Source organism: Accipiter gentilis, chromosome 16 (assembly GCF_929443795.1).
Source record: "Accipiter gentilis chromosome 16, bAccGen1.1, whole genome shotgun sequence".
NCBI lineage: Eukaryota > Metazoa > Chordata > Aves > Accipitriformes > Accipitridae > Astur > Astur gentilis.
The window spans coordinates 2,391,094-2,402,304 of record NC_064895.1 but is presented as its reverse complement, the minus strand read 5'-3'; the positions used below and the strand labels follow the sequence as shown (position 1 = coordinate 2,402,304).

At 52.6% G+C, this 11,211-nt stretch overlaps 2 protein-coding genes across 2 annotated transcripts in view; one reads left to right on the top strand and one right to left on the bottom strand.

The window, feature by feature from the left end:
- Positions 1-2,706: 2,706 nt before the first annotated feature.
- On the bottom strand, positions 2,707-9,108 carry LOC126046757 (uncharacterized). The gene is made up of 4 exons (XM_049819569.1): positions 8,812-9,108; positions 7,040-7,162; positions 5,321-5,853; positions 2,707-4,192 (listed from the first exon to the last, which is right to left on the bottom strand). The coding sequence occupies exons 1-4, from the start codon at positions 8,858-8,860 to the stop codon at positions 4,028-4,030; spliced, it is 870 nt and encodes a 289-aa protein (XP_049675526.1). The 5' UTR covers positions 8,861-9,108; the 3' UTR covers positions 2,707-4,027.
- GALNT6 (polypeptide N-acetylgalactosaminyltransferase 6) overlaps positions 8,026-11,211 on the top strand; it is a 13,770-nt gene continuing 10,584 nt past the window's right edge. The window contains exon 1 of the mRNA XM_049819492.1: positions 8,026-8,164. The gene's annotated coding sequence lies outside the window, so the exon portion shown is untranslated. The remainder of the gene's footprint in view (positions 8,165-11,211) is intronic.

The following is an 11,211-nucleotide window of genomic DNA, read 5'->3' as shown; positions in this document are numbered from 1 at the left end:
CTCCAGCATCACCCTTGATTCTCCCCCCAGCATCACCCCCAGCTCCCCTCCAGGTCCCCAAATCCCCCTCCAGCATCACCTCTGATCCCCCCCCCCCCAGCATCACCCCCAGCTCCCCTCCAGGTCCCCAAATCCCCCTCCAGCATCACCTCTGATCCCCCCCCCCAGCATCTACCCCATCCCCCCCCAGCATCACCCCAATCCCCCCCCAGCATCTCCCCCTGATCCCCCTCCAGTATCCCCCCAATCCTCCTCCAGTATCCCCCCCCAGCATCCTCCCACCCAACCTGCCCCCCCCCCCCCCCCCAAGCTGCAGCCAGCACTGCCCACCCCCCCACCCCCCCCCACTCCAGCTCTGGGCAAACCCGGCTCTTTGCTCAAAAACAGAGCCAGAGTGGGGGGGAATGGATGTTTCCCCCTCCAACAGGCATTTTACAAAAATCTTAGCAAACACTTAAAATGCTGCTGTGCCCCGACTGGGTTTGGCAGCTCCAATTTTGTGTCCTCTACGACCCCAAAAATATTTAATATTTTCAAGAGAAACTGAGCTCAACACCCCCCTTCAATCACTCACATAGGGGACCAGCAGCAACGCCCCGCTTCAGCAATCACCCCCCTAGCCCTCCCCGCTACCCCCAGTTGCCTATTTTCCCCCGAGAAAGGCCCTTAGCAAAAATCTTAAATGAAACGTAGAATCCCCTCCCTAAACCACCAGCCCAATATATTGCTGTCAGCTCCAACTCTTCTAAATTATTGAATTGCTTGAAAATGTACATCCTTTGCTCCATCTTCCAGTTTCAGCATCCCTGAGCTCATGTCCAAACGCAATGGGATCAAGAAACATTTCTCTTCCATTAACGGGAGATGAAAATAGAGGGTCAGTTATTAATTAACAGAGCCATTAGTGATTTCCCATCCCTGCTGGTGGCACAGACGGGTTCCTGCTGCAGGTGGGGGGGAGATGATCCTCCTTTTCCTTATTTCTGATGACAATTCCCAGAACGATGAAGAGATTGGGGACAACCACAGTAGTCAGAAAGACTTTTTCCTTTGAGAAATATCATTCTTGCTGCAGAAAACTTAAATTTTTCATCACTCTCCCATTAGAGGGATTACATCTCTCCCTCCTGCCCCATGGGATCCCCGTTTCTTTTGGCTCCTCTGAAAATGTGGCCCCAAAAGAGTCTGATATTGGAGTTTGGGGGCGTTCGTACATAGTTTGGTGCACAGAGCCTGTGTGTGTGTGCATGTGCACACGCATGTGCATGGATATGTGCACGTTGCCAGGACACCCACGCTCCCCCCAGCACCTGGGCAGCCCCTTCTCCCTTGCCATATCCCAGGCTCCTTAATTAGAAAACTCAACAACTGAACATTTTCCACCCAAATCTGGTTTTCAGCTGCATTTTTGCTGGCTTGGATTTCACTAGGAGTGTTATTGCCTGCTCCAGCTTTTTCAAGCCTTGGTTTGAAAACAAGAGCCGAGGGAGGAGGCACATATTCCTGTGTTTGCCCACCGCGTACACCCAGCAGCAAGAATTAAAGCAGGTTTAATCCAGTTCTTGATTTTCCAATTTCTCCTTACGGGAAACTGCCCTCACCCAGCTCCTGCCTTTTCCGAAATGACACCCACCGGTGAGCCGAACCTGGGCAAAAACAGAAACATGCCACCCACTCTCCACAGTTAAGACAAACACCCTATACTTAAGGTTATTTAGGAAGCAGAGGCACGTTCATGCCAGTGGAAAGTACTGGATTGTAAAATAGAAGGTCCTGTGTCACTGTGGACTATCTGGCTGGGAAGGGGGTGACTAATTGCACCGCACAACATGACATCTAAAAATATAATGAAGCACGTTGAGAAAGGCCAAGCAGTGAAGTTAGTTTGCTGAACTTCAGCTGCTCGACCATCCTGCATCACCAGGGACGGAGCATCGGGCCAAAATTTCATCACAGGTGACCCCAAACACGCCCGGTGTGATTTTTCACACTGTTTTGGGCAATATGGTGCCTCATATAGCGCAGCTGCCTCGGCACGGCCGCTCGTGGACTGCGCCACAGTTGCTTTGACTCTTGAGAAAAGCCATCTGTGCTTGCGATTTTTAAATTAAATTTACCGGACGTGCTCTCAAAGCAAGAAGAACCGGGCTGGTCTTCTCCCTTCCGGCAAATTCTGGATGGCTGTTACAATTTTATACCAAATAAATTTATGGTTTTTCTTGCTCTGGCTTGCTTTCTGATCTGGCGCTTCCAGTAACTCGGCATGGTGGGAAACAATATTTTCTTCCAGGCCCTATAGAAGAGGACAAAACACTATAAAATCATCCCACCACCTAATTAATTTGAGGAGTCACAGGAGGAAACTTGGAGCAGGAGATGCTAGCGGGAAAGTTGCACTGTGACATTGAGAAAACCCACCTTGACCTTCAGTGAAATAAAGGTCCTGATTCTGCTGAGGGCAGAAAGCAGCTCCAATATCCACGTGAATGGAGAAATCAAGCTCAAAGCTGTGGCTCTAAAGAAAGAAGTTGCAGGATTTGTCTTGGAAAACAGTTCTCGGAGAAACAGCTTTGCCCTCCGCAAAGTCCAGGTTAGCCAGGGACCACGGTGCTGTCAGCCCAGCACCCTGCCCCATCCATGTCTTGTCTGAAAGGACAAGATCCTCGGGACACACAGATGTTTGTCATCAGCTCCACCACGGTCACAGCAAATTTATAAATGCGGCTCCATTTCTGGGGAGAGACTCTACTCGTGACTATTATCTGCATAGCTAAAGATGAGATGTTGGAGCTGGAGGTTGCAATTAGTAGAGGAGAATCTGGCTATCGATTTCAATGCAAGTTGCCTCAAACATGGGATGCCAAATCCATTTCAGAAGCAACTTGCAAAACTCAAAGGCCTGAGATGAGGAAAAAAAAAAAAAAGGCAGCTAAATCTGTGCTTCATGCCTCAGTTTCCCCACCTCTGAGGCTGAATTCCTTTGCAAAACACATGGATAGCCACTGAATGAGAGTGCTATATAACACTCAAACTAGAGGTGCTGTCAATGAACAAATATAATAATCCTGGTCACATGGATGACACCCTCACATGCAATTCCTTGCTCCTATTGTTCAGGGCAAGATCAAAACTTTGCTTGAGGGCAAACCACAGCCAGCGAGGTTCACCCAGGCTCTGGCAAAGAACCAGCCGCAGGACCAGAAGCTGCATCCTCTGCATCCCCCAGTCACCACCTCCCAGAGCTTTTCGTTCAAAAGACGCTTTCCCCAAGAGGCTAAATAGAAAGATGGGACAATAACACGCATGTCGATCACATCCGTGTGCTGGAGGAGCCCCTTTCTGCCCCCACTGCTCTCTAAACACAGCGGGACGTGAGCCCGGAGAGCGGACCCCATGCCGCCAGGTGCTGATAAAGCCTCTTCCCACCTGGAGAAGGATCAATTAAACTCCTGTAAGTCACTCAGCTGGAGCTGATGAGGTTTTCAGGAGTGAGAAGAGCTCTCGCTTATGCCCTTCCCAGTAACACACTTGGAAGGTGCGATCCGGTCCATGCCATCGTGCCACTGAGCCTCTCTCAAAAGGCCAGTTCAGGTTTAGTGACCGTGAAAACCTTGCGATTCTCCGACCCAGCCTTCCATGTTCTTGGAAAAAGCCAATGTGACTTTTCAAACATCCCTAACTATTTATGGAAAATTCATTTCCACCCAGTTAAAGGTGAATTTTGAAAAATTTCCATTCCAACTTGAGTTACAGCTCCCCTGCCCAGCCCTACACATGTCGGGACCCCAGGACAGAAGCGGCTTTGATATCCACAAAGCTCAACAAGCCAAAACACACCCAGAGCCCTCAACCGGCCCATCAAACAATGCATCAGGGACCGAGTTTCGGAGCACCTTGGATTACACAGAAGAGGACTGCTGCCTTAGCTGGCCCCGGTAAAAGCCAACGGCAGGATCTCATGAAGGTCCAGAGCCTGTCGTGTCGGTCAAGGTGCAAATATTCGAATTTCCAATCACGAAGACAAGTCCTACTTCATATGGGCTAAGACGTGCTTTAAATAGTCCGCTTGGCCCACTGCATCCGAGGGGAAAATCTCCTGGCAAATGTCACAAGTCTGAGCACCCTCGGAGGTGAGGATGGCTCCTTGCCCAAGCGTACCATCCTCCAGCATCCAGCCCGGCGTCCAGGATGTCTGCAAGGAGCAAAGGGGAAAAGTGGTCAGTAGGAATGGCAGAAGCAGCCTTTTTCCAAGCCCCCAGCTGCATCCAGCCTCCATCCCAGGGTCTGCCATGCCAAAGCACAGCCTCCAAAAGCAGACACCAAGTTTTCGTGCCTGCAGAAAGGCTGGGCTAAGGGCTGCTCCCCCATGCTGGAGTCTGGGGGAGCTTCAGTCCCCCCTCGCTCCATCCTCGCCAAAATCCACCAGAGGATCCTGTCTCTGTATGGCACCTGAGCATCCCCCATTGCCCATCGCTTATACCTCAGCAGCTACAATTGCTATCCAAGCCAGAACATGAGAAAAGTGCTTTTGTAAAAAGCAAGGTGGAGCGCATTTGTAATTTCCTTTTTGTGCCATTATCATTTAAGTGCTGATAAGGCACATTAGGGCTTTACCAGACAGACACTGCTTCCATTTCTTTCTTTCTTCTCCTTCTTCTTAAAAAGAAACTAGCTTCTAAATATAGCCCAGGCTGAAAATCAATAGCTTTCCCCATGAATATGTAGCTATGGAAGATGTAAAATAATTTTTAAGGGCTTCATTTGGGAGAAGGAATGAAAGGAAATGGACTTGGCACTATAGGCACCCTCACTGGTAAGTCCAGGGTTGGTGTCCCACCAGTAACACACAGTATGAAGGCTTACCGGGAGGACTGAGGGGCCAGAGTTTAGGATGTCTTTAGAAATCATCCTTTTCGGGGCATATAAATCAGAGAGAAAAAAGGAAAATATTTAAGAGCTCATTTAATTTCCAGAGCCAAAGGAGGTTGATACAGTTTTTCCCCCTGAGACTGAATCGACTGTTTGAAGAGTTCTTCAATGCCTCAGAAAGGATCATGGGAGGGACTTCTCCCAAAATGCATCAGGTGCTGCTTGGCAGCCAGATCCCAGGGGCTTCTATCTACCAAATTCCCCTGGGAACCAGAGAATTGGGTGCCTAGGGACTTTTTCAGGACATAACCCTAAACCTCCACTCTGCCACAGCTTCCCATATGTTACAGCAGGGCTGAAGGAGAGGATGCTGAAGACTGACAGATGCCATTACACCAGGAAGAGCATGCAAAAGTCACAGATAAAAATCCCCATCAGCTTCACACGTTACCTTCACGGGTCCTCGGATCTCTACCGGGACTTTAGCCTCAGCAGGCAGAGCACTTTCGCTGGGAGCATCTTCTCTCCGAAGGGCTTCTGGGGCTTCGTAGAGATCCAGAAGAGTCAGGAAGGAGTCCATGACAACTGGATTTGGTGCCACCAACTCCTGGGGGCTGCAGCAAGCTCTCACTTCTTCCTTGGGGCCTTTCAACGTCGGAAGCATCCTACAGGTTTTCAGCCACGTATCTACATCCACCTTCTCGCTCCTCTCTGCCTTGCTGCTGCCAAAAGCTCCAGCAAGAGCCGCTCCTCCGGTTCCACCGCTGAAGACGCTGCCATTCGCGGCGCTTGGTGAGTACTTGCCATTGAAGCCCGGCAGCGTCCCGGCAGCGTGCGGCTGCGCCAGAGGATGAGCAGAGCCCTCTGGGTCGGAGGCGGCGGATGCTGGTGGCTCTGAGCATTTCTGGTGGCTGTCCGGTGGTCTTTCCCCTTCCTCCGTGACCATATCCTCCGTGCACTGGATTGGCAGCGACACGGGGATATCTTTGAAAGAAAGCAAGCCAGAGCGGTCATTCCTGGGAGTCTAACGGCGTTTGTGTTTTGCCTTCCCATTGCCTAATTCTCCTTTTGCGCTTGCAAAACAACTGGGTGCTACCTCCTTGCTGGCAAAGCTCGCTTGTCCCCATCGCTTGTCCCCCAGGGAAGTGGTTGAGTCACCATCCCTGGAGGTATTCAAAAGCACATAGACAAGGCACTTCAGGACATGGTTTAGCGGGCATGGTTGATGGTTGGACTCGATCTTAAAGGTCTTTTCCAACCTAAACAATTCTATGTTTCTATAAATCATATAGCTGGATATAAATCATACAGCTGGCTGGACCAGCAAAGAAAGGGCATCCGAGGACAGCCAGAGAGAGCTGAGGGTTGGAGGAGCATTAGCTACCTTAAGAGATGTTGAGACATTGCTGCATCCCCAAAAGCCGGGCTGATCCCAGTAATGGCTTTGGTTTAGGTCATGTTTGGAGACATCTAGTTGCACACCAGCCCCAGGAAGGACGCACAGACGGCGGAGCTGCGGGGAAATGAGGCGAGCACAGAGGTGGGGAGCACATGGTGGGGAGCACACGAGGCTGCTGGTTTCACAGCACATGGCGGCCGTTTGCCTGAGCCAATCCCTCCTGATCACAGAAAACACCCTTTAAGGTCGGGAAGAACATGCAAAACCCTGGGGGAGTGATGTGACTGCTTTTGGAGGGACAGATGAGCACTTGGACCACGGCCGGGGGGTCGGGAGGGAGATTTCTTGGAAAACCAGGCAGGTTGCTGGGAGGGTGAGAACATTTCCCTGGGTGGCTTCCAGGCTGTGGAGGCTCCACCACCACCCCTGCTTCCCAAAACCGCTCCAGGCAATGGGTACCATCTGCCCCACACTCCTTCCCCCTCTCCCCAGGGGTGAGACGTGCGAATAAGCAGCGGCACGCCTGCGGCGATTTTAACATGACTCTAAGCAGACACACACACACGTTACTCAGCTTTTGATGGAGAAGGCGAAGCCAAAAAGCCACGACAGCCAGCACGGGTTGCAGAGCACGTTTCTGCCTTAAACCAGCTTCACTTTACCCCCACTTTCCACAGCAAACTTCTTGCCAGCATCAGGACAAAGGTGCAAATTACACCCGTCAGCCCGGATCTGCAGTTTCAGTGTACCCTCCCCAGCCCCACTGCTTACCGAGGATGGGTCCCTTCCTGGCAGTCAGCTTCTGGAGGAGCTTGCCCTGCTTGGTGCACAGATCCTGCAGCCTGGCGACTTCCTCACAGAGCTGGAGGAGTATTTCTTCCATCTCCATCACGCCTGATCAGGAGAAAAAGAAGAGGAAATGACTGGCTGTGTGTTATTCAAAGGCAGCGAGGAGCTGCTGAGGTTACCCCGAGCTGATGGGATGGGGAGGACCAGGCTCGGTTGTGCTGCAGGATCCCTGGAGATGCCATGTGCTCATGTGTGCAGGACTGCAAAGAAAGAAGCACTCCCAGTTCTCATACAATTTACACAGAAAAAAACTGAAAAGGGAAGTGATTCTTTCCGAGTCAGGGGATAACTGAACAGCCAAGCTGGGCTTTTCCACCTCTCAGCCCACAACTGCCACGAGCTCAGCTCCTAACAACCAAAAAGTCCCATTTATTGAAAAATCTACCTGGAAAAAGTTGCATTTCGCATTCACTTAGTGCCAAGGGATCTAATTTTTTGTGCAGTGGCATGAGAGCAGACAAACTCCCATACAGGGAACAACATCCAAGTGTGAGGGCACAATTCCCCTTTCTTGAGAAGCTCAGCCCCAAGCTGCCCCTTCTGCTCTCAAAAATACTCTGCAAATTAAAATCTAGCTCATGCCCACACGGTATGCGTTAACCAAATATTGTTACTACAAAGAAAAACCTCCCTGCATTGTGTTCAACACATTTCTCCTTGCTTTAACAGCTGTATTGTGGATTAGACTTTCCAGTTTTACCATATTGCACCAATTATTACCAGTCTGAAAGATAATAAATAAAACCAAAGCTCAGTACAAATCTGCAAGCCATCTGCAAAGTACATTTTAATTTGAAAGATTCGTGCAATCTCGATTAGCATAAATATGCAAATCGGCTTTGCTTCCTGTCATATTTTCCAGGTTCGCTGCTGCTCAGCACTGCAAATCTAAGCTCCGGCTCTGTAATTAGGGGCTCGGCTGATCAGTTTGATGGAGTCTCCTCTGACGCTCAGGGTGATGTGGATTCCCCGGTAGAGGCGAAAGGCAGAAATCCCGACCGGCCCAAAGGAAACGCACCCAGAGCAAGGAAAACTGCAGGCAAAATGGTAAGGCTTGCTTCCAGTGCAGGTATTTCTGCACTTCTCACACAGCAAACAAGCTGTGAGGGCAACTGCATCGTATTTTTGGCTGTTTGGGTCCCACTGATTCTTAAAAACCAAGCATAAATGTTTTGCACCCTCCAAAGCAGCTAACTCCATAGCTAACTTATCAAATTAAAGATTAAGAGGATATATTTTGTCTGAGAGTTATATATAATTATGCCAATTAATTATTAAGAAGTGTGTGATTTGGAGCTGTCACTCCCAAGCAAGGCTGTATTGATTTTGTATGATCCCTGCTGGTTTTTTCAGTAGTTAACTGCTTCTTCATTTCCCCCAAATTGCTTTTTGACGCTAGGAGGACCGTGCACCGGGAGATTTTAATCTCCTGCATAACCTGAAAAGCATTTCACAGATTGCAATTAAAAGAAGCAATCTGCGAACACAAAAATCCTGGGGAAATCAGATGCTCGGGGTTCACCGATCAACTCGGAGGGGCAGGACCTGCCTTCAGCCGTGTTTTCCCTTGGTGCCGGGGAATGGGGCTGATTTAACGCAGGGAAAAGCCCGTCCCCACCCCGTCTCCCACAGCACAGCCTGCTGTGGACCCTGCAAAGCCACAAAAGCTCCGTTTTCCACAGAAGCACACTTACTTTGGTGGGGGGCCCTCCTTTCCCCAGCTGGACGGCCACGGCACGACATCGGGCTCGGCGAGTTGCAGCTGAAAAAAGTTTAGCAGCAGCAAACTTTGGGGTAGGGAATTTCCCCTTCAGTTTTTGTGCTAAGAGCGAAACCTCTGCACGGCAGCGAGGCAGGAAACAAAGCAGCAGTGAATTACAGACAGCCACTGCGCAAACCCAGGGTTTAAATTTAGCTCTGAAAAGCACAGGAGACGATTATGAAGGCCAAGGGTGGCCTCACAACGGGTGAGTGTTGGCTCCTCTCTGCGCCGCGCTGGGTGAGGCAGGTGCCTTTTCTGGGATTCGGTTTCCCCCCACCTTTCTCTAGCAACTCTTCAGTGCTTTAACGCGGAGGCTGCTGGGTATTTGTGTGTCTGCGGTGCCCCCGAGCCCTGCCCGACTTATCCCCTGTAAGGCAGCTAATATTCAAGCTAATATCCCAATAATCCAAAGTAATACTCACTCTGCCCCAGCTCAAATCTCCCAAATCCTCCGTATAGCACAGGAGCCAAAGCAAAATCCTCAGCTGGGCAATTAAAACCCGCCCAGGGCTCGTCCCTCTGAGATCCCCGAGAAGCCACTGGGGTTTTCCCCGTTGCCCTTCTGCTTTTCCTCCCTCCTGCGCATCTCGATCGCAGCCTCTCCTGGGGTGCAGGGGAGGTTTGGGGGCTGCTTGTGCCCTTCCTTGCAAGCGCAGGAATCCCAACGGGCTTGTACCTGTCACATCGTCCCTGAAGCGGCTCTGAGCGGCTCTTTCAATCTCACCTTGGCTTTTCCAGGGAGTTTTTGTGCAGTGTCTAGCAGCTGCTGATCCTCAGGCCGAAGCTTCATGAAGATACCACCATCTAGTGTTAAACACAGGTCTTAAGGACGTGGGAAACGGGGCGCTTGGAGCGGGGGGCTCGCCGTTTCGGGGGATCGCGGCCTCGTGCCCAAGCACACGTTCAGGGTGCCGGTGGAGAGCAGCAAGCTGGTGCAAGTGGCAGGTTGACGCGAAGAGACAGACTAATAAGGGATGACACAGAGGGATGGGAATAATTAGCAAGTTCCCGTGTTGATAGTCTATTTACAGCAAGCGGTGCGCTCACAAAAAATATTGCCAGCAATTATTACATCCCAGTAAAACTGACAGTAAATAAACTCCCAGCCACAGGGAACTGCTGCCCCCGAGCCAGGAAGCTCAGGAAGCTCTGCAGCACCCACGGAATAATTAATAAATAAGAGTAATAATAAAAAATGTGGCACGAACTGAGGAACAAGCGCAGGTAGGAAGGGCGTTCGCACCGTGCTGGGGCCTCTCTCCCTGCCAGCTGGCAGTCGGGCAGCACCCCCAGTGCCAGGCCTTTACTGGTCCCCAGCACACCTGGGGTCAGGCCCTTATGGCCTCTATAGGCCCTGCGGCTCCCACCACTCCCAGTGCCAGGCCCTTGTAGCCCCTATGGCCTCCATAGGCCCCTGTGGCTCCCAGTACCCCCAGTACCAGGCCCCTCTAGCTTCTATAGGCCCCTGAGGTTCCCAGCACCCCCAGCGCCAGGTCTTTGTAGCCCTTATGGCCTCTATAAGCCCCTGAGGCTCCCACAGCCCACAGTGCCAGGCCTTTATAGCCCCTATAGGCTCCTGAGGCTCCCACCACTCCCAGTACCAGGCCCTTGTGGCTTCTATAGGCCCCCGCTGCCCCCTGCACCACCAGTGCCAGGTCCCTATAGCCCCCGTGCCTAACCTCTACGGCCCCTATAGCCCCCGTGCGCCAACCTCTACGGCCCCTATAGACCCCTTATCCCCACCGCTACCCCGCTGTCAAGCCGGCGGCAGACCGGCGGGCGGCGCTAGGACGGCAGCGTCGCTCCCCCGGCGGGCGGCACTAGGACCGCGCCGCTGTTACACACCCGCCCCCCCCCCCCCGCGCGCACCTGTACCCCGGGGCGGTGGCAGGTGGTGGCGGCGGCCCCGCCCCGCCCGCGCGCCAGCCCCGCCCCGCCCCGCCCCGCCGGGACGGCACCTGCGACCCCGCGCCCGCCGCCGCTGCTGCCGCTGCGGAGCCCGGTGAGCGGAGGGGGGGCGGAATTGTGGGGAGGGGCGGGCAGGGAGAGCCGGCTGCACCGGTCCCGGGTCCCGAGTCCCGGTCCCGAGTCCCGGTCCCGGTCCTGGTCCCGGTCTCGGTCTCGGTCCCGGTCCCGTGCGCACCGGGGAAGGGACCAGTCTGAAGCCCCCGCCCTGGGAAAAGAGGGTCCGGGGGGGGGGGGTCCCGGTGCGGAGCCCGGTCCCGTTCCGTGGGGAAAAAGGGGCTGGAGGATCCCGGTGCGGAGCTTTCCCCTCTCCCGGGGAAGGAGCCGGGGACGGAGTCCCCCGGGGTAAAGAAGGGTCGGGGGGGTC

What these genes read in the sequence shown, in the direction of transcription:
- LOC126046757 (XM_049819569.1), bottom strand. Translation starts at nt 8,860, where the DNA reads ATGTCGTGCCGTGGCCGTCCAGCTGGGGAAAGGAGGGCCCCCCACCAA. An exon ending in AAGGAGGGCCCCCCACCAAA is followed by an intron (nt 7,163 to 8,811) that starts GTAAGTGTGCTT and finishes TCTCCTGATCAG; the next exon opens with GCGTGATGGAGATGGAAGAA. An exon ending in CAGGAAGGGACCCATCCTCG is followed by an intron (nt 5,854 to 7,039) that starts GTAAGCAGTGGG and finishes TTTCTTTCAAAG; the next exon opens with ATATCCCCGTGTCGCTGCCA.